Raw genomic sequence first — 23,908 nt, 5'->3', positions numbered from 1 at the left:
ATTCATCTGTCATATGTAGCTGCCTCCCTGACCCATTTATGTTAAGATGGTTACATCGCCGTCTTTTGGTAAAATTTTCGTTTAATTCTTTCTTTTACTGTTTTCCGTTTTTTTCCTTTTCATGACATCTGCCCCTACGCCAATAATACGCTGTTCCACTTTTACATCATTCTGAGCAGTGGTACACTTTTACAGGGTTTTGGAACTGGAATTTTAATTATGGACACCCATTACATCCACATCCAAACTACGACAGACAGTGTGAGGTGCTGTTAGAGTGATCTCTCCATAGTGCCAGTATTAGGGTTTCTTCTATTTCCAGTCGCTTGATGCGTTTTACGAGAGAAGCATTTACTAATTTGAATACTGAATAATTACAGCCTATAGCCGGCCGAAGTGGCCGAGCAGTTAAAGGCGCTGCAGTCTGGAACCGCAAGACCGATACGGTCGCAGGTTCGAATCCTGCCTCGGGCATGGATGTTTGTGATGTCCTTAGGTTAGTTAGGTCTAAGTAATTCTAAGTTCTAGGGGACTAATGACCTCAGAAGTTGAGTCCCACAGTGCTCAGAGCCATTTGAACCATTTGAAGCAATTACAGCCTATAAGGGCTAATATGAACACAGTTCTCACATTCCATCCTCTTGTGAGACTCTTGTTTTCTGCACAACTACATCCACTTGACAGTGCTTGGTTGTAGCCAAGTCTTGTTATCTTTCTGCTATTTTTTCCACTCACACTTCCCTCTACTGCCAGTTTAGCTACTCCTTGATACCTAAAAATGTTTCCAGATTTATTTGTGTCTCAAAAGTCTTTCATCATAAGTTATCTGGTCTACCAATATTTTCATCAGCGTTTTTCAGAGGCACCACGTTCGCCTATCATACGGACTCTTCGTGTACAAGTCATCTCTTAACAGAGGGGGCTATGCAAGTAATACCTTTTTGCGTCTGTTCTTGGTTATATCAGCTGGGCTCATGACTGAAAAAGAGTTACAGACAACACTGATCGGAAAAGACAGGCTGTAGACGGTTAATCGTTCTTTAAGCGTAAACAGCGGACACAGTGCAGCCAGAAATGAGAAGAACGGAAATACACTCTGCACAATGGATATAAAGTCACAACGTATGACGGGAATACTCAAGAGACCTTGAAGAATCACATGAACGCTGCTTCTCCTAGTCGAAGAGAAGTACCTGTGCCTAGATTCTAGCCCATACAGCCTGCAAATACGTGCCTCCTTGGACCTAATGGCTGAGCCACGTGTCACAGTAGGTACTGGATAGCGGAAGCCTTGAAACATTTCCATCAAGGTTATCAACAGAAGACTTCAGATTGTTAACTACTGATTGACTTGAAACGGCTCTTTGTACGCTAGGATTGTAAACTAGTCTTTCATTCCGGCAGAGTTAGGATTAACTTAAAGCTCTCTGACAAAGCGTACAAAAATGTTCATTTCTTTTCATTTTACACTCATCCTAATAAATTAAGGATAATTGCAGAATGTGGTGCCACACAGCGTGGCACTACACAAAACTGGCCCTAATAGCATAGGCACATAGGGAACACACACGACACAGATCTGCAAGTCCACGGTATTGGTGATAAGTTGAGAAAACCGTCCCGAAACACATGTGCTACAAAACGCCACTGTTTCCTGCGCATATACCCCGACATCAATATGGGATATGATCACCATGCACACGTACACAGGCCGCACAACGGGTTAGCATACTCTGGATCAGGTGGTCGAGCAGCTGCTGGGGTATAGCCTCCCATTCTTGCACCAGAGCCTGTCGGTGCTCCTGAAATGTCGTAGGGGTTTGAAGACGTCCCGCGATACGTCAACCGAGAGCATCCCAGACGTGCTCGATGGGGTTTAGGTCTGGAGAACAGGCAGGCCACTCCATTCGCCTGATATCTTCTGCTTCAAGGTACTCCTCCACGATGGCAGCTCGGTGTGGCCGTACGCTATCATTCATCAGGAGGAAGGTGGGACCCACTTCACCCCTGAAAAGGCGAACATACTGGTTCCAAATGACGTCCCGATACAAATGACCTGTTACAGTTCCTCCGTCACAGACATGCAGGTATGTACGTGCACCAATCATAATCTCACCCCACACCATCAAACCACGACCTCCATACAGGTCCCTTTCAAGGACATTAAGGGGTTGGTATCTGGTTCACGCCAGATGAAAACCCGGTGAGAATCGCTGTTCATACTATATCTGGACTCGTCCGTGAACATGACCTGGGACCACTGTTCCAATGACCATATACTGTGTTCCTGACACCAGGCTTTACGGGCTCTCCTGTGACCAGGGGTCAGTGGAATGCACCTTGCAGGTCTCCCGGCGAATAAACCATGTCTGTTCAGTCGTCTGTAGACTGTGTGTCTGGAGACAACTCTTCCAGTGGCTGCATTAAGGTCCAGAGCAAGGCTGGCTGCAGTACTCCGTGGCCGTCTGCGGGCACTGTTGGTGAGATATCGGTCATCTTGTGGTCCTGTACACTGTGTACGTCCCGTACTATCGCGGTTGGACACGTTTCCTGTCTGCTGGAATCGTTGCCATAATCTTGAGATCTCACTTTGTGGCACACGGAGGGCCCGTGCTACGACCTGCTGTGTTTGACCAGCCTCCAGTCATCCTAGTATTCTATCCCTCATAACGTCATCAATATGCGTTCTTGGAGGCATTTTCAGCACAGTCACCATTGGCACGTCTGAAAACGTCGGCACACTTACTCGCTGCACCGTACTCTGACATGCAGCAACACACCTCTGCGTATGTGGACTGCTGTCAGCGCCACCGTGCGACGACCGCAGGTCAAATGCACCGCATGGTCATACCCCTAGGTGATTTAAACCCGCAAAGCGCCCAGAGCGTTGTTTCACCTTGTATCAGCATTATTCTTACTTTATGAGCATGAGCGTATATTATTAACGGAGATGGAGGACTGTCTGTGAATGTAACTTCCCGGTTAGCAACTTTATAATAAGCTCTTCCAGTGAATGAAATACAGGAAAATTTTATGGTGTTGGTATCTGTTGGTAACAAGTGTCTTGTTACCTTTCCACTTTCTTCCTTTGTCATGGGATTAAAGAGGTGATAAATTTTATTGTGAATGATGAGTAGCAAGTACTAGTGGCTATTTGTTTGTTTAATGCAATTTCATCACCAAGATCATGCTGTGCCATTGGTATACTCACTGCCCTATTAATCATCTATATGCTTCTATTTTGTGAGTAGCTAGAAGGAAGGAACTGCTATGAACAGTTTGTATCTGTAGCTATTTTCTTTCTGCATGTGGTGAAGGCGTGTCTGTTGTTTTTTATGCAAACGGTTAAGTATAAGAAATTTAATCTGCTGTGTACCTCACGTTGGATAGTGAATTTTGTGTTGGGGTGGAACTGATGAATAGTTTACACAGCTATCCTACTTCAGTGTTGTTGCACTGGGCAATTGTGATTAACCCACCAACATATCCGTAACAGTTAATTATTTTACTAACTATTGCTGACTAGACAAAGAACCTGGTTACCTAAATTATCAATACTGATGTCGGCTAACAAGCCAGAGAGACCTGACCCCGTGACGAGTCCACCTGGCTGTTCGTAAAATTAGTTGTTGAACTGAAAGTAATTATTGTTCCATACAAGTTCAAGGAACTCCATGAGAACTTCTGTTGTTGCAATTAGCTTATTTAAATTTTTCTTAATGATGTCTAATGTTGGTTTGATTGCGACACTAGTGCACAAATTTACAATTCACTGTGTACCTGCAAGTCCTTGACCGCCTGAGTGAATTCTCTATTGTCCTTGATAGATGTGTTGCTTTCAGTGGTGCTTGGCTACTTTAGAATGTTGGACAGTTTCTTCTTTAGCTGTAATGCTGGGCTTTTTCTAGAGTTAGCTACAGCCTTGACGGGGCACCATCGTTGAGGACTTGGGTTGGGCTTGTGGTTTCAGCATTGTTATATTTTTAGTTTCTTGAATTTTGAAACACACTATGGGATCTCTCCTAATTTCTTTGGTGGTGTTTTTGACAAAGATCTTCACTGTTGTTTGTACAGTTATCTACCTTCTTTATGACAGTGTCATTTTCTTTAACAAATTTGATAGTTATGTCTATATTTTCTTTCAGTTTTTGACTAATATTGCTGATATTTTTTTCTCTCTTTAACTGTGACATCCTACAGTTTTAATTCCGAATTGACCTTATGAGTCAATATTATGTCTATATTTTCTTTCAGTTTTTGACTAATATTGCTGATATTTTTTTCTCTCTTTAACTGTGACATCCTACAGTTTTAATTCCGAAGTGGCCTTATGAGTCAATATTACCCTTTCTGTGAAGTATTTTATTCTGAATTTTGCAGTTTTTGTAACCACACTTACAGTATGATCCATTGCTTGTTGCTCTAACTTGTGCCTAATGTTTTGACTGAGACCATTCTGCTACAGACAGATTTAGTCTTTCTCAGAGTGGATACCTGTTGTGTTTATGATTCGAGGCTGGCATTTCTGCATATGATCGTGAAATGTTGACGGATATCGTCGTGTTTCAAGCTTCAGCAGATTTCTGGAAAGTATTTCTTCAACTTTTTCGTTGTTTCTGCCACTTTATCATAAATAATGTTATTATATTTTCGTGTTCGTTCCTGTGTGTAACCATACCAAGTTGCAGTTGTAATGTGTATATTACTCTATTAATATGTTTCTTTTTTATATAAGGGGAGTGCATTTCGTATAGAATCCATAGTTTTTCGGCAAGTGCAATCATGTTTGTAGCATTTCTGCCGTTAAGTTTCATAACAATCCGTGCATAGGTGAGTATTAGTCCGTTTCTAAATCGTGGTCTGTTGAATGTTGTATCGCTGTCGCTAATCGAGCCGACTAATTCTTTAACACATACATACCTCTTTCTGACTGACAAGACACCTTTACGTCATTAATAAACATTAGGCTTTGAGCTGTTCGTGACTGTAACTTCTAGGCTAGGCATTATTAATTAAATATATTCCGTCATATAACCAATTAAGCGAGTTCCACCCCAATATCATATTCACCTACGTATTGTTTTATTTCCTCTTTAATTTCGTCTGTTGTTTAAATGGAAATAGTAGTAAATGCAATAGTGCATTACATCTGTGTTTCGTAGGTGCAATATGCGCCATTTAAGTTACGTAGTGCTTTCAAGTTCATGTTAAATAGTTTCAGAATGTAAGTGCAAATATGGAATTTTTTCACCGGTGCAGAAGAGGAATGTTATGCGGTCCATTGAAGGTAATACGTCATGAGACTTTATTTCTCTCACTTCTCTAGTTTTCTCTCATTAATCCTGCGTGTGGTATACTTTATCTCGTTAAATCTACTAACTGTGTCGTTCTGTTACTGATAGGCGCAAAATCGGAAAGAGACGTAACACCCGTTATGTTCTTACAGTCCTTGAAAACGGAGTTGCATCTCTGAAATTATAAAAATTATATAAAATTATAAAATAAATAAATTTAGACTGATGACGGTATATTATTAGTTGATAATCGCTGACCTTTTCATTTTACCTTAAGGTCTCACATGATACTCAGCTCACGGCTCAGAATCACTGGCTAAAGAACGTATAGTTCACCTATCTGAAAGTAAGTGGCATGGCCACAGTTTCGCCTATATAAGGATGCATCCTAAGTAGAATTCTATCCGGGCCGTGGGGGAAAGTGGGGTGGAAAGGGGGGGTATTAAGTAGCTGAAAATATAAGCTGTTATGTTATCAGATGATGAATATCGAGTCCTAAGCAGCTAAACAGTCTAACACTCTTTAACGAATTTCAGACCTCATAATGCGTGTAAATACAGTTGAAGAATAACGGTAAATCTTCCAAGAAAACAAGATACCGTTTCGTTAAGAAAAGACACAGCGGAGGACGTTGAGGGTCCATTGGATGAAACACTTCACATCAACGACACCTGTTACTGCAGTATATCATAAATATATAGAGATAGCACCCAATCTCAGACTTAAGATTCTTCCACTCGAGAGATCACAATACTCAATGCATCATCGATTCCGTGCACGAAACCTGGAGCTACTTCGAATTTAACTAAATGTCACTGTGCAAATGCTGCTTTTCTTAGTGCGGTTAGGGAGATGGTTCAAAATGGCTCAAATGGTTCTTAGTACTATGGGACTTACCTGCTGTGGTCATCAGTCCCCTAGACTTAGAACTACTTAAACCTAACTAACCGAAGGACATCACACACATCCATGCCCGAGGCAGGATTCTAACCTGCGACCGTAGCGGTCGCTCGGCTCCAGACTTTAACGCCTAGAACCGCACGGCCACGGATAGGGAGATGACCTCCGTGCGATCACTTTGATGTATAACAAATAATGTTGTTCGTTTGAGTCATCAGTTACCAATTTCAAACAGCCTAGACCACTGCCAACATTTGTCCAGTACGAGGTGCATTCAAGTTCTAAGGCCTCCGATTTTTTTTCTCCAGACTGGAAAGAGATAGAAACGTGAGCATTGTTTTAAAATGAGGCCGCGTTCATTGTCAATACGTCCCAGATATGGCAGCACCATACGGCAGATGGAATTAAACCGCAAGCGGCGAGAATGAGAACTGTTTTAAATACTTAAAATGGCGACGTTTTCCTTACTTGAACAACGTGCAATCATTCGTTTTCTGAATTTGCGTGGTGTGAAACCAATTTAAATTCATCGACAGTTGAAGGAGACATGTGGTGATGGAGTTATGGCTGTGTCGAAAGTGCGTTCGTAGGTGCGACAGTTTAATGAAGGCAGAACATCGTGTGACAACAAACCGAAACAACCTCGGGCTCGCACAAGCCGGTCTGACGACATGATCGAGAAATTGGAGAGAATTGTTTTGGGGGATCGCCGAATGACTGTTGAACAGATCGCCTCCAGAGTTGGCATTTCTTTGGGTTCTGTGCACACAATCCTGCATGACGACCTGAAAATGCGAAAAGTGTTATCCAGGTGGGTGCCACGAATGCTGACGGACGACCACATGGCTGCCCGTGTGGCATGTTGCCAAGTAATGTTGACAACCAACAACAGCATGAATGGGACTTTCTTTTCGTCGGTTGTGACAATGGATGAGACGTGGATGCCATTTTTCAGTCCAGAAACAAAGCGCCAGTCAGCTCAATGGAAGCACACAGATTCACCGCCACCAAAAAATTTTCGGGTAACCGCCAGTGCTGAAAAAATGATGGTGTCCATGTTCTGGGACAGCGAGAGCGTAATCCTTACCCAATGCGTTCCAAAGGGCACTACGGTAACAGGTGCATCCTACGAAAATATTTTGAAGAACAAATTCCTTCCTGCACTGCAACAAAAACGTCCAGGAAGGGCTGCGCGTGTGCTGTTTCACCAAGACAACGCACCCGCACATCGAGCTAATGTTACGCAACAGTTTCTTCGTGATAACAACTTTGAAGTGATTCCTCATGCTCCCTACTCACCTGACCTGGCTCCTAGTGACTTTTGGCTTTTTCCAACAATGAAAGACACTCTCCGTGGCCGCACATTCACCAGAAGTGCTGCTATTGCCTCAGCGATTTTCCAGTGGTCCTAAAGAAGCCTTCGCCGCTGCCATGGAATCATGGCGTCAGCGTTGTGAAAAATGTGTACGTCTGCAGGGCGATTAGGTCGAGATGTAACGTCAGTTTCATCGATTTCGGGTGAGTAGTTAATTAGGAAAAAAATCGGAGGCCTTAGAACTTGAATGCACCTCGTATTTGCGTAATTATAAGACAACAGAAAAATTGGCTATTGTATGAATACGTGGTCTTGCACCTATGTGACTGAATAAAAAAATCTTCTCGAGCGCCCAATCAAGTTATGTGGGTCAGTCGTTAGCTCACTGGACTCACGTTCGGGAGGACGGAAGTCCATATCCCCGTCTCACCATAAAAATTTAGATTTTACATGATTTCCCCAAATCATCTGAGGCAAGTGCCGGGAGGGTTGCTCCTATTTCTACTTCCCTCCATCCATCGTGACCCCATCTGGGTCAAGTTGTTGTAAATACAAAAGATGCCACCCGAGTACTCCTCGGTCACTGTGGAGTGATAACTGACAGCAGTGAGGCTACAGGCCAAGTCCGTATACGGTCGTGATACAGCTGAGGCGTACCCACTAGTCAGTAGATAAACAACGTCGAGTCACATTAATGAGACAACTTATCAGAAGCCTGAATAACCACCTACTGCGGGGCGGAGCACTGCGACACGTGCAAGAAGAATTCAGTGAGGTTCTGCAAGGTACCGACATGCATGTGGAGCATGCCAAGTCCAGTGCTATCGCCAGCTGCGCTAGGTTTCGCGGTCATGGATCCATGACGCAAACATCTGGAGCGACGGGGTCCCACACATCCTCGATTGGATTTAAATCCGGGAGTCTGGTGGCGAGTGGAGTACGGTAAACCCAACCTGGTGCTCCTGGACCCACGCACATACACTGCCGGCTGTGTGACGCCTTGCAGGATAGGCTTATATAGCCTCCACTGCCGGTGCTGCCACCTGCAGTCTATGAGTGGTTACAGCAAGCTGACGTCGAATATAGGCCGTGGTCATGATAATGTGACTTGACTGTGTTTGTGCAACACAGTCTTTGGCTTCTAATATGACGCGCCCGCTTTTGCCTGAAGATGATCAGATTGCACATTGTGCTGTGCTACAAAAATCCGTATTTGTTAGTGACTTGACTAGCGCTTTTGACTTATGTAGATATTTTAATTGCGCTATAGTAAAAGTCATTAGCTTTCATGATGATAGGGGTCTCGATGAGTGCAGTTTTATGTCCCTTTTTTTTCAAAAGAATGCCGTTGGTACATCTCAGTGGCATCCATGACGACATCAAGTTCATGACGGATGTTTGAAACGACGGTACCTTTCGGGTCCTTGCCGCCCTTTTCCATCGAAACTCACTTGGTCCATCTGTGTTCCTTTCCCAGACTATGAATTCATTCGTTAAATACAATCACGAAAAAAAATCGCAACGCCAGAAAATAATTAATATAGGGACAAATTCCGGGAGTACATTCATCTAGATAACATGTACACGGGATTAACACTGGGAGGTAACAGGTTAAGATCAACGCTAGATAAGTCATTGCCAATGTGAAATGGTGGTACATTAGTAACTAGTGTAACCTCCAGAATCTTGAATGCAAGAATGCAAACATGCATACACTGTTTGTACAGGAGCCGGATGTTAGTCTGTGGGATGCAGTTTCATGCATGTAGCACTTCGGCGGTGTATACGGGGACAGTTAGTGCTGTTCGTGGATGATGTCCGATGATGTCCCTTATGTGCTCGATTGGAGACAGGTCTGGCGATCGAGCAGGCCACGGCAATATGTCGACTCTGTGTAGAGCATTTTGGGTCACAACAGCTGTGTATCTACGTGAGCGTTAGCTGGCTGGGTAACACCTGGTAGAATGGTGTTTATGATGATGATGATGATGTTTCGTTTGTGGGGCGCTCAGCTGCGAGGTCATCAGCGCCCGTACAAAGTCCCAAACTTTGCACAGTCCAATCTTGCCACGAGAGAATCCCTGTCCCCGCCGGGAATCGAACCCGGGAGACCGTGCCCGGAAAGCGAGAACGCGACCGCGAGACCACGAGCTGCGGACAGCTGTTCATGAATGGCAGCACAACAGGTCCAGACTGGGGTCCAGTTTTACCGTCAGGGTGCATTGGATAACCACGAGAGTGCTCCTGTTGTCATACGAAATCGCATCCCAGAACGTAACTCCAGATATAGGTCCAGTGTGTCTAGCACAGAGACAGCTTGGTTGCAAGTCCTCACCTGGCCTCCTCTTAAGCGACACGTGGCTCTCACTTGCACCGAGACAGAACCAGATTCCATCATGAAACACAACAGTACTCTATCCTACCCTTCAATTAGCTCTCGCTTGACAGCAATGAAGTTGCAAATGGGGGTGATTTGGGATCAGTGGAATGCGCGGTAGAAGTCGTCTGGCTCGGAGCTGTCCTTAAAGTAACCGATTTGCAACATTTCGTTGTGTCACTGTGGTGCCAGCTACTCTCCAGACTGCTGCTACAGATGCAGTACGATGTTTTAGAGCCATACGCCAAACACGATGGTCTTTCACGCCGGTAGCGCCACGTGGCCACCCGGAACCCGACTTTATTGCGACCTAACGTTATCCTGACAACCGCTGCCAGCAAACATGTGCAGTAGCTACATTACTGTCAAGTTTTTCTGCAGTATAGGAAGAGGAACGTCCAGTTTCTCGTAGTCCTATTACACGATCTCATTCGTGGTCAGTAAGGTGTTAATAACGGTGTGTTTCTCGCCTTAAAGGCAATCTTGACTAACATCAACTCCCCACGTCCAATCTCAAAGGTAACTAACTCTCAGTACCATTACAGCGTGTATTTAAATCATACCTGATTTGTATCCTACCAGCGGCGACACTAGCTCCACTCTTATCCGACTGGCGCGAAATCTGAATAGACACCATCTTTCAGATGTAGAAACACGCATACCAACTGCAACTGTCTTTACGTTGCACAACACCTTCCTGGTGCTGAGACTTTTTTCCGTGAGCGTATATCATCCTCTCCCTTACTCGTAATCAACCCTACCATATCCTGAATGAAACCTCCAACACATCCTTTCTTTGCCCTGATGTCATACCACTCATCTCCTGCACCTATGCTACTTACGTGTGACCCCTTCAAACCATCCCTATAATGAAGAGAATGTACACTAATCACCATCATAGTTTCTAAATATCATTTACTTCACCTTCTTAAATTTCTTATATTAAAATTGTGAATCATGCAGTTCAGTGGTTGAGAAGCGGTATTTTGTCCACAGGCAGCCTGCTGTCGCTTGAAGTAAGGTAAATAGATCAGAAATGAAAACACAAAAAACACAAACAAAGCGACCCACCATCTATCCATGCATGCATGCACACACACACACACACACACACACACACACACAAACAAAGGTACTTGCAAACAGAATGTCATCAGCATGTTATGCCCTTAGAATCCTATCATCAGTGTGTAACATGCAGTGTTTTTTAGTTACAGACTATTCATATGTACATTAAGTTCTTAGCTATGGCATTGTTTTTTGGGGAACAAAGGCACAAAATATGGAACCATTTTCAAACTCCAAAAAAGTGGCATAAGAATCATAACCAAAAATGGTAGTCGAGCTAATTGTAGAGATCTGTTCACAACACTGGGGATTTTAACTGCTCCGTGTGAATACATTTACTAATCACTTGTACACATAAAAAATAACATTGATAATTACTGCACAAACAGTTCTGTACATAACCATGGAACAAGAGCTAGACTCAACTTACATTTACCAAGAAAAAATAAACATAAAACTCGACACAGCATTTCCTACCAAGGTATAAAACTGTACAATAAATTATCGAAATAGATAAAACAAACGGCATAAATACATTAAAAAGGCAGCTAAAAGTACCTGCTATGCCATAGATTTTATACAGTGAAGGATTACTTAGATAAAACAGAGTAGGTGTTTGGTAAAAAACATGTTATCCAAATAAATAACAACAAAGATTATAAAACATCCAACATTCCACATAATACCTTCACAATATGTTTTTTCCATCTTTTTTCCTTTTCTGGAGAAACTTACCCCCAAGCTATGCACCTCTTCCTCTTTTTGAGCTCAACATGTCACTCATTATAGAGGGATGCTGGCTCAGTTTTTCAGGATAGCAAATGGGAAGTTGTGGTACAGAAAACGGCGCAGAGATCACCAGTGTGTGGGTGTTGGTGTGTGTAGTAAGTGAAGTGTTATGAAACAATGTGTGTATAGTGTGTGCAGTGGCAGATAGTGAGATATGAGTCAACAGTGTGGCATTACATTATTAATAGTTATTTTTAAAAAAATTAATGCATAAATTATAAATTGGTCTATACATGTAAATATTTTGACATGTCCTATATCCTTGTAAAAAGATGTCTACGTATGAATAAAGCTACTACTACTACGCGCCCACACACGCGACTGTCAATTACCACATGACAATGGCCGAGAAACACACTGCTCCGTGCTCGTGAATGTACAACCACTGGACCCGATTTACAAGTCCTATAATGTTTCGTGTATTACTGAGTAGCACTTAAACCTCCGACTACTCTTTTCGTGTTTAAAATACGAACGAATATGTACGAAACTGAGATACGATACTTACTTACACTGCAGTATTACTCATGGTAGGTCAGATACCTCTGCAGAACGGAGGTCGAACTCACAAAAATCATTTTACATTTTTTACAAACGTGCAATAGAGTCACGACTGTAATAAAAGTAACATAGTGACAACTGTCAACGTAAAAACGTTTTTTCAGCTCAGAGCTGTTTCGGAGCGTAGCTTTTATTTTAACAGTTACTTATTATGTTAACAAAATATTGATGCTATCGCTTAGGACAACATACGCAGTGATTGAGAAGTAATATAAATGCTTTCATCAAGACTCAATAAGCATGCATACCAAAACTTCGCAATGAACAACAAAGCGTGCGCGAACAAGATACGCCTCATGGAATCCTTCTTTCTCCGCAGACCACCGTTTAGGTAGTAATGCCCGTTCTAAGCTCACATTCGTACTTGTTCCCATATTTCCCTATGTCTTCCAGAATCTCTCCTTCGTTGTGACTTATAAAGGCTTACCCATTTTGGCAGTTATCTTCATTTATTCTGTTCATATGTTTGTTCGTTTTTTTTTCTTCGTTTTCTTCGCAATTGTTCACTCTTTCTCCAAAAAGGAACATTAAATTTTGTTCTTATGTCTCCGGTACGTATTCATTTATGCTCTTTGTATCCTACTCATTTCTGTCTGTGTACGTGCCCAAGTATCACACTAATATATTAATTCTACCATTGTTATTCAATCTTCAGTTTGCAGTATCTCATATGTTTCAAAACAGTGAGTTTTAGTTTCTCTATCACTATTTTTATTGTATCTTATACCTGCTCCTAGAAAGCAGAAGTGAGAATATAGCTCTACGGGTTTTCTTTTGGTTTTGAACGGATTGGGTATTTTGCCCAAAATGCCATTACTCTAGTCTTGGGTATGGGACAGTGCAGCGACCGCAGTTTATTGTACTTAGGAACACTTAATGTTTCCTAGTATGTATTTTAATCTAGTGACTGTTTCTAGGGTCACAAGAAAGAACGTATATAAACAATTTCCGCTGTTTTCTACAGTTTTTACTGTTGTAGGATATGAGGTTGTTTTTTGTGGAGAGTTTGTAAATATTACAGGTTTCACATATTTAGGTGCTGTATAATATATTAAATATATTTGGAGGATACTGTTAATTATTCAGATACAGAGATTTGGGGTGAGTAAAATTCTGTATTTTTTGAAAACTAGTAACATAAGATGAGGACATTTAAGCTATACTTGGTCCGTCATGCACCACCCTCTATCTTGAAATTTATGGTCTTCTACCATGGAACATTTGGTACTTGCAAATTGAGTTCCTTGGATGTCTCACCAACTGTCCCCACCTTTGAAATAGAAATATGAGTTGCCTGGCAGTAGCTTCTATTTCAAAAAGATTACAGTTTTTAACTGCTACTGGATAATATTTAATCTCAGATTGATTTCCTTCACTGGTTATTGGCATACAGAAGGTAAATGATGTAAGATAGACAACTAAATACAGTACTGACAAGATTTTTCTCAACTGTAAGCCTTTTAAATGTAAATAAAATGCTAGTTCCTAGGTACAAGTCCATGTTGTACCTTGAAACAGTTTTTCACACGCGGAAAAAACTTGCTTCTCCTGACAACTTACTCTAATTTTGGAGAAAGACGGCAGTATCGCCGGCCGAGGTGGCCGAGCGGTTCTAGGCGCTTCAGTCTGGAACCACTCGACCGCTACGGTTGCAGGTCCGAATTACGAATTCTGCTACGGGCATGGATGTGTGTGACGTCCTTAGGTTAGTTAGGTTTAAATAGTTCTAAGTTTTAGGGGACTGATGACCTCAGCAGTTAAGTCCCACAGTGCTCAGAGCCATTTGAACCATTTTTTTGAACGGCAGTATCTATAAAGAAAGCTATAATTTGAAAATGGAATAGGAAAAGTTCTATTACAGGGAACACTTTCCTCTGCCGAAATTTTGTGTTATATTCTTTGGTAATTTAATCAGCTCAGTATACATATGTTTAAAGATCATCCTCTCTTTCCTGTATGAATGTAGGATTATCCACAAGCAACTAAACAAATACTGCTGTACCATGATTTATATTTATCCCAGACCTCTGTTTTCCATCCTTTAACGATATGGTAAATGTATATGTTAAATAATGTGGACGAAATATTACAAAAGTCTCGTCATTTCCACAGTCTCCTCTCCCTTTTTCTCATACTAATTCTGTCTCCATCCAAGTCTCTTTTCCTTTTATTTCCCCTGTCTCTCACTGATCATCAATATCTCCTCTGTATCTTGTCCGCCACTGCTGTTGTCTTACCCACGCTCTAAGTCTTTTTCTGCCGATTTCTCTTTCCCTCCATCACTTTCTCCTCTCCCTTGCTATCCCTCTGGCGCTGTCTCGTTTCACTTTCACCGTCCCTGTCTGTTTGCTACTCTCTTTCAGAAAATGAATATTACAGCCTGCCCAAATATTTGTGAGGAAGGGGGAATGAGGAGTGTGGGAACTGGTGAACTGGTTCCCAGCATTTTGGTAGAGTCTTGCAAACAGGAACATATCTGCCTTTTTTTTTTTTTTGCTCCGAAAAGAGCATTTTCCCGCTGATTCCATTGTTTTTCCTGTTGCTGCAGGGTGTGCTCCCTATATAAAACAAATTCTACAGACCAGTGAAGTTTTCACAGTTTATTTATATACTTCGAAACATTTGTATATTGTTACAGATACAAACGACAAATGATACTCATAATATAAGGTTAACACATAATTGTCTGTTTACAATTTTTCTGTATACTTTGCTTATCGATCGCAGTTCGTCGAAAATACCTGGCCTATGATTTGTGTCTAAAAAGAGTAAAAAGTTATATGAAATATGCTTTTGAATTTTCAGTCTTTCCAGTTTTACATAAGTTTGGCAGCCATTTTAAGTCCTTTTCAAGCGTGTTAAGACCGTTTTCACCCCACTTTTTATCATTGCAGTTCCACTATGTAGTGCACATTATACAGGGACAGCGCGTCATGAGGTACTATTGGTGAATATATGCTGACTGAAAACGTAGTTTGGCGGTCTCGTAACCCTTGCGATGAACCTAGTACCTTTGCCACCTGTTCAGTATGTCAGTTAAAACTGCATTTACGCCTCATACCGGATAATACGTGCATATTTTATGTGCGTAAGTACGGTAACTTTGAACCTCTGCATCTCGGTAATGAATAATGAATCGAGAAAAGTTTCAAGATTCTCCTAGAACATGATGTTAAGAATATATGGTAATAGCTTCGACGATTTACCATGAGTAGAAATTATGGAAATGGCCGTCCCCACAACTGGTACTTTTGGAATGCAAACACAAAGTTTTTTTTGGTGTATCTCGATAACGGATACAGATTGTTTGATAATATGGCTTTTCTAAATGAATGCCTAAAGAATGTACGGTCAAACTTTGAACTATTTGCTATTGTTGGTTCCCTAAAAAATGCTGCCCACTGTTCAAAACTGGCTAAGAATTGGCTTTTGCGCTTCTATTTTTTTGCATAAGTACGGTACATTTGAACTTCTGGATTTCGGTAACGGATAAATCGAAGAAAGTTTCGAGTTTCACCGTGAATGTAATCGTAAGAATATATTGTAAATATTGCGACGATTTTCCCTGAATAGAAATTATAGAAGTGGTCCTCCCCATAACCGGTACTTTTCGTGCCCAAAAATCATGTTTTATCGGGGTTTTCTCAGGAACCGCCCATAAACAAACGGTGCTTTCATAAACCGCCTAAGGCCGACCATAGACCACACCCATTTTCTTAGTTTGCGTAGGAAGTGTGTAATGTTTAAATGGCTTTGCGCACTATGGGACTCAACATCTTAGGTCATAAGTCCCCTAGAACTTAGAACTACTTAAACCTAACTAACCTAAGGACATCACACACACCCATGCCCGAGGCAGGATTCGAACCTGCGACCATAGCAGTCCCGCGGTTCTGGACTGCAGCGCCAGTAAAAAGTTATTTGAAATATGCTTTTGAATTTTCAGTCTTTCCAGTTTTACATAAGTTTGGCAGCCATTTTAAGTCCTTTTCAAGCGTGTTAAGACCGTTTTCACCCCACTTTTTATCATTGCAGTTCCACTCTGTAGTGCACATTATACAGGGACAGCGCCAGCCGGCCGGCTGTGTAATGTTTAAATTCTGACCCTGTACTGTAAGATAGCTACAATATGAATGTTTTTCCGATAGGTACACAAGTGGTCACTAGGCCAAGGGCTGTCCAAAACACTTGACCTATCTCTGTGAACAACAGAACGCGAGGTATGACCTCCTGCAAAATTGCATTTTAGTTCTCCGTTTTGTGGAACACAATGGCTACGTCCACTGTCGTACACGGGCAGATAAATGGAGTTAAGCAGGCTAACCGTGCTGTTGTTTTGTGCAATTTTTTCTTTCATCTTTTTTAAATGAAGATATTAATCCATTCGTATGTCATGCAGATGGTGTGCTGCACTTCTTCCGGTGGTCGTTTATTAAGTGTAAGAACCGTGGTTAAGAAAACATTCCCCTATATTTTAGCAGTTCATAGTCTAGACCACAAGCTCTTCTATTTTTCGTGTCTTTTAATGTTGTTCTTAACTCTGATGGTGTTATTGGGACTGCTGTACTTAAATCTCTATAAATGTTATCGTCTACATCTTTGATCTCCAAACATTACAAACTTCCCTAGTTTATTTTTCTCCACATTTTATCATCAGATCATTGGGTGTAGAAACTCCATTATAAATGAAATTGGTGACTAAAACGTGGATCCGGTGCGCAGGTACACTGGTCACACGCCGGGCCTCAAGTACGTTCTGGGCCGCACGAAGGGACACGCGACTCACCTACTTCTCGTGGGGAAGGCGCTCACCGTACTGGCGCCCATCAAGGGACCGCCCTATCAGGTCAGTACAGCGTCCGTGCCACCCCCAGTCTGAGAACAAGTAGTTCTCCCACTATATTAGATGTACTTGTAGGTCCATAGATCCATATTGTGGAGATACTTAGGCCCGCAGAAAATGTTTTAAAACAACAATACATAATACATACACTTGGGCTGAGACGTTACGACTGTTGTCTACCGGAAGATGCAGTACCTCTTGGTGCCGTTGCAAGCAGGCGACTCTTCAAGGAAAGTACGATGGGGGTTAAATAAGTACACCAACACATTTTTCTCTCTATCATTTTCAGCTGGAAAAGATGCTGAATTTGTTGGGGGACACCGTTGAAAATTCCCGCTTCAGCCCCTAAAGTTCCATGAAGTTCTGATAGGTGGAGGCGCTATACGTAGCCATCACAAAGGGACCTGTAACGGAGGTGCGTTCCAAGCACAGAACAGCCACTAGATTTCTTTTAGTGGAAACCTGAGCAGCGCGGATATTCATACGCACTTTCGTTGGGCAATGCGTATACCATCATCACAACAAGGTCGCGCGAACCTCTCCGATCTCGTGGGCCCGCCCTGCCGCGCGTAGCCGTGAATACTGCAGTTTTGGAACGTCCGGACACTCTCATTCAGGGTGATCGACGGTTCACAACCAAACACTTCGCTGCGTTGCGGTACTCAGAGGTGCATGCTTGCTCGGTTCCTCACCCCTTAACAAAAGAACATAAGGAGCAACGGAGTACCACCTGCGTGGAGTTTATTGCGCGTTATGAGGCTTTGTGAAGCATTGTCACACGCGATGAAACATCACTTCGAACCGAAAAAGAAACCGGCAATCCATGGGGTGGTGCCACACCAGCTCACCTACGAAGAAAACTTTCAACACCGCACCCTCAGTCGGTGATGCCATGGCGACGGCCTTCCGGGTCTCTGAAGGGATTATTCTGTTTGATATAGTCCCTCAAGGTGCAACGATCATCCGAGAAGTGTGCTGTGCCACTCTCAGGAAACTGAAGAAACGATTTCAGCGTGTTCGTCGCCACAAAAATACAAACGAACTACTTCTTCCTCATGATAACGCAAGGCCTCACGCAAATCTCCGCAATCTAAAGAAACTCACAAAACGTCACTGGACCGTTCATTCTCATCCACCATACAGCGCAGATCTCGCACTTTCCGACTTTCATCTATTTGGGCCTGTGAAGGATGCACTCCGTGAGAATCAGTACGTGGATGATGGGGAGGTTACTTGATAGGGCAAGACGTTGTCTCTGACGTCGACCAGTAGGGCGGTACCATGTGGACACACAGGCCCTCCCAGTAAGGTGACATAAGGTCGTCGCACTGATCGGAGATCATGTTGATGAATAGTGTTTTGTAGCCGAAGAGTGGAGAACGATATGGTGTATTGGAGTCAAGAATGAAAGCAACCTGCTTTCAGAAAAAAAGTGTGTTGCTTTACTTATGCAACTCCTCTCGAACTTAAGGGGAGCAGAGACAAACGGGTACTCGTTCGAGTGACGATGCGTAACGCAAATGGGGAAATCCACAGACATAAGCAACTTTCAGATAAGGTAAACTGATATGGCCTGGAGTCAGGAAACGTGCCCCTCGGAAACGTCGAAGCTAGTCGGCAAATTGTCTCCCCCCGTCGTTATCATCTACATCTGCATTTACATGGATACTCTGCAAATCACATTTAAGTGCCTGGCTATTCCAACCTCGTATAGCGCTCCGAAAGAACGAACTCCTATATCTTTCCGTACGAGCTCTGATTTCCCTTATTTTATCGTGGTGATCGTTGCTCCCTATGTAGGTCCATGTCAAGAAATTATTTTCGCATTCGGAGGAGAAAGTTGGTGATTGGAATTTCGTGAGAAGGTTCCGTCGCAACGAAAAACGCCTTTCTATTAATGACGTCCAGCCCAAATACTGTATCATTTCTGTGACACTCTATCCCATGTTTCGTGATAATACAAGACGTGTTACCCTTCTCTGAACTTTCCTGATGTACTCCGCCAGTCCTATCTGGTAAGGATCCCACAAATCGCAGCAGTATTCTAAAAGAGGACGGACATGCGTAGTGTAGACAGTCTCCTTAGTAGGTCTGTTACATTTTCTAAGTGTCCTGCCAATAAAACGCAGTCTTTGGTTAGCCTTCCCCGCAACATTTTATACGTGTTCCTTCCAATTTAAGTTGTTCGTAATTGTAATACCTAGGTATTTGGTTGAATTTACAGCTTTTGAATTAGACTGGAGTATCGTGTAACCGAAGTTTAACGAATTCCTTTCAACATTCATGTGGATGACCTGACACTTTTTGTTATTTAGGGTCAACTGCCACTTTTCGCACCATTCAGATATCTTTTCTAAATCGTTTTGAAATTTGTTTTGTCCTTCTGATGACTTTATTAGTCGATATACGACAGCGTCACCTGCAAACAACCGAAGACGGCTGCACAGATTATCTCCCAAATTGTTTATATAGATAAGGAACAGCAAAGCGCCTATAACACTACCCTGGGGAACGCCAGAAATCACTTGCATTTTACTCAATGACTTTCCGTCAATTACTACGAACTTAGACCTCTCTGGCAGGAAATCATAAATCCAGTCACATAACTGAGACGATATTCCATAAGCACGCAATTTAACTACAAGCCGTTGTGTGGTACTGTGCCTAACGACTTCCGGAAATCCAGAAATACGGAATCGATCTGAAATCCCTTGTCAATAGCACTCAGCACTTCACGCGAGTAAAGAACTAGTTGTGTTTCACAGGAACGATGTTTTCTAAACCCGTGTTGACTGTGTGTCAATAGACAGTTTTCTTCGAGGTAATTCATAATGTTTAAACACAATATATGTTCCAAAATCCTGCTGCATATCGAGCTAACGATGTGGGCCTCTAATTTAGTGGGTTACCTGTAATTTAATGGATTACTACTATGGAAAGCCGTAGAAGCGTGGTAAAACCACGAGTGGGCGACAAGGTGTAGCACGTCAGCGGCTCATCAGAGAACGTGGATCTCGAGGACGCTCCCACTCTTTAAAGCAGGACAGGCGGCAAGCTGTGGCAGATCTGACGACAGAGGACAATGCTGGAGCAGGCTGCAGTGTTTCAGAGCTCATCGTTCAGCACACATCGATAAAGAAGGGGTTTTGCAGCCGACTAATGCCACGTGTTTCGATGTTGATCCAACTGCACCGTCAGTAACGATTGCAGTCGGCACTGACTCACAGAGAATGGACTGTAGATCAATGGATCCGTTTCACCTGGCCAGCTGATTCGCTGTTTTTTCCGTACACTAGTACGATGGTTGGCTGAGCACACGCAGTCGTCCTGGCAGACGTCTAGTCCTAACGTGTACCATGCTACAGACACAGCCTGGAGGCGGCAGTATTATAGAATGGAGAACATTCACCTCGGAATTCACGGAAACCGTGTTGTAATCGAAAGCACTACGACACATGAGTGTAACATAAACCTTATTTGGACAGCCTGCATCTCTTCATGCACGATATGTTTCCCGACTGTGATGCCATCTTCCATCAGAATATCCGTCCATGTCACAAGACCAAAATCATGCTGCAGTGGCTTGAAGAGATGATAGTGAACTGTCGTTGATGTGTTGGCCATGAAATTCGCCGGATCTCAACCCGACGGAACCTGAACATTGCGTAGACATCAGGAGCCACATAGCTCCGGAAACCTATCAAGAACTAGTCGGAACAATGCCACGCAGAATCTTTACCGTATTCCGCTCTAAAGGTTAAAGAGACGGTCACAATATCTTGGCTTATCAGTGTACTTACAGACAAAAAATATGTTAATAATCCTCCCATAGTACTAAGTGAAATGGTCCTCACTGATGTGGAATAAGTCAAAGAACCTAAGAGGTATGACCACTACAGTGGTGTAAAAAAGGCAGTTCCTTGACAGTTTCTTTTGGTCGGAACGAAGACGAGAGAGAAGTAATACCTGGGGTATTATTGAGCATCTACATAAGTATATTACAAAAAGGTTTTGCCACAAAATAATAAAAAAAAGCAACATTGCTGCACCTCTGCCGAGGCGTGTGGCGATCAGCTGCATGCACTATAACCGGCGCCAGTTTGAGTCTAGAAAAAAGAAAAACATCAATATAAACTATAAGGGGCATTCAAATGAAACCCGGTCATTAGCGTACAGTAACGGTAACGATTTTATTACCTCCAAAATGAAGTCATGCTCAGTACACATAGTCAAAAACAGTCGCAAAAACTATTGGCCCATATATCCCATTACGACACTAGCCGGGCTCTTCTATCCTAGAAGAAGCTAGCAAGGTGCTGTCGGATCCAAGCCTGGATCAAGTCGCACACTTCGTCGTCCGTTGCGAATCGATGGTCATGAATAACTGGTTTTAGAGGTCCAAAAACATGAAATTCACAATGTGAAACGTCGGGACGGTACGGTGGATGTTCCAGCGTTTATCACCGAAACTGCTGAAATGTCGTCTTCACCGCATTGGCTGTTCGTGGGCGGGCATTATCATGAAGGTGGATAACGCCATTGGACAACATGCCTCGGCGTTTCGACTTGATGGCTTGTCTAAAGTTCTGTAAAGGGGCTTGATAACGCTGGCGATTGATGGTGTTTCCCCGTTCCAGGAACTGGAAAAGCAGTGAGCACTTGTGGTCAAAAAGGAAGGACGTTATGAAATTACCATAACTGGTGTTCACGGCCTTTGATTTCTTTGGAGGTCGTGAAGTCGCATGTTTCCACTGCTTGCTCTGACGCTTACTTTCCGGTTCGAAATGGTAACATCATGTTTCGTCACCTGTGACAATACGCGACAGAAAGCCGTACTCCTCACGATAGCGCTGCAGATGACTCAGAGACAGCGCCATTCGAGTATAGCGCTGTTCGGCGGTGAGTTGGTGGTGAGACTACTACGCACAGATTTTCCGAAAGTTCAAGTGTTGATGCATTATGGTTCGGCGGTGCCCACGCTAATACCCAGTAACCGATGGATTTTGTCCAAGGTGATTCTGCTGTTGTCAAAGACTAAAAGCATTCACTTCCGCAACCATTTCCGGTGTGATGGCACGGTGAGCCTGTTCAGGACGAGCATCGTCTTCCAGTCACTCGCGCCCCTCAAGGAATCGTCTGCGCCATTCCACAACACTTGAGCGACTCAGGCTGTACTCACCGTACACAGCCTTCATCCGTCGATACATTTCATGGCGTCAAATTCCCTCTGCCGCCAAAAATATCTAATCACTCCTCGTTGCTCCTGCTTATTCTCGTGCATGTTCGGTAGTGGACGATAACTTGTGTGACCACCTTCTCTTCGGCGTCAAGCCACACTGGCGCTATGCAACATCAAACGATGCGTACGCGTCAGTCTCTCTGCCAATAGATGACGCCACCACACCCGCAGTTACGTGGCGCCACCTTACGTGTAAGGCAAAGGTAGAATCACTGACCAGGTTTTATTTGAATGAATCTCGTACACAAGCGTAGCTACTGAACCACGTATGGAATTTAGTGCAACTGGCGACTGTTTGAATGAAATCGTACGATTTTCACCAAAATATGCTAATAAATATTGGTGGCTGACTTTGAAGTACTGTTTTAAAGTTGAGGTTAAACTTTCGAACATAAAGATTAATGAAACTTCCTGGCAGATTAAAACTGTGTGCCCGACCGAGACTCGAACTCGGGACCTTTGCCTTTCGCGGGCAAGTGCTCTACCATCTGAGCTACCGAAGCAAGACTCACGCCCGGTACTCACAGAAGTAAAGCTGTGAGTACCGGGCGTGAGAGCAAGTGCTCTACCATCTGAGCTACCGAAGCACGACTCACGCCCGGTACTCACAGCTTTACTTCTGTGAGTACCGGGCGTGAGTCTTGCTTCAGTAGCTCAGATGGTAGAGCACTTGCCCGCGAAAGGCAAAGGTCCCGAGTTCGAGTCTCGGTCGGGCACACAGTTTTAATCTGCCAGGAAGTTTCATATCAGCGCACACTCCGCTGCAGAGTGAAAATCTCATTCTGATAAAGATTAATAATTGTTGGAGTTACGCTGCGTGCCGTTTAGAAAAACCATATACCGGTAAAAACGCATTTGAAGTTTTGAAATGTGTTATAGACATGAACGAATTAAAAAATCCTACTTTTAGAAAACTCTTACCCGTAATGTGGTACTCCATGACTGGCCTGTCGTACTGTTGCTTTTGCGATCGGGATCATACCCACTAATATATCATAGAGCGATTGAAATATCATTCGTGGCAATTACATGAAAGCACAAAGCTTTACAGTTCCGATTAGCCCAACCCCAAGCCGGCACACTGCTAGGACGATTTGACGGTTGATTTCAAATGCGATCCATATAAACTTTCTCCTTTGTACAGCAACTTCTGGGCAGTTTCTACTAACAATTATTGTGTTTTGTAAACCTCGAGGACTACGTTCTTGCAGCGTGATGTCTGCACTTCACGTTTTACATTACAATGATCTGAGAAATAACAGAGAAAACGGCAAGGAAATTTATAATCCTGTAGTTCAATCCGTAATTCATATCAAAGTCTTGGTCACTATCTTTCAGTTTCTTAGCAGAAGCACCCACTCCTTCCGAACAGCTCTCAACCTTGTATCCATTCTTTGGACGCTTCGAAGACATACTGCTTCGACGGCGCGTTGGATTCAGTGTTTTCGTAGCGTCTTTGCCCGAGTACACTTTCTTACCACTCATTCTTACTTGAAAGACAAAATTGTATACTATAAGATAA

At 43.0% G+C, this 23,908-nt stretch overlaps 1 protein-coding gene across 1 annotated transcript in view; it reads left to right on the top strand.

Moving 5' to 3' along the window:
- The window catches only part of LOC126484741 (UPF0605 protein CG18335), a 48,462-nt gene that overhangs the window by 2,911 nt on the left and 21,643 nt on the right, over positions 1-23,908 (top strand). Inside the window, exon 2 of the mRNA XM_050108336.1 lies at positions 17,027-17,150. Coding sequence (XP_049964293.1) covers positions 17,027-17,150 — 124 coding nt within the window. The remainder of the gene's footprint in view (positions 1-17,026; positions 17,151-23,908) is intronic.

This window comes from Schistocerca serialis, chromosome 6 (assembly GCF_023864345.2).
Source record: "Schistocerca serialis cubense isolate TAMUIC-IGC-003099 chromosome 6, iqSchSeri2.2, whole genome shotgun sequence".
In the NCBI taxonomy this organism is placed as follows: Eukaryota; Metazoa; Arthropoda; class Insecta; order Orthoptera; family Acrididae; genus Schistocerca; species Schistocerca serialis.
Note: the sequence above shows the minus strand (reverse complement) of the source record. Positions and strands in the feature narration are given on the sequence as shown.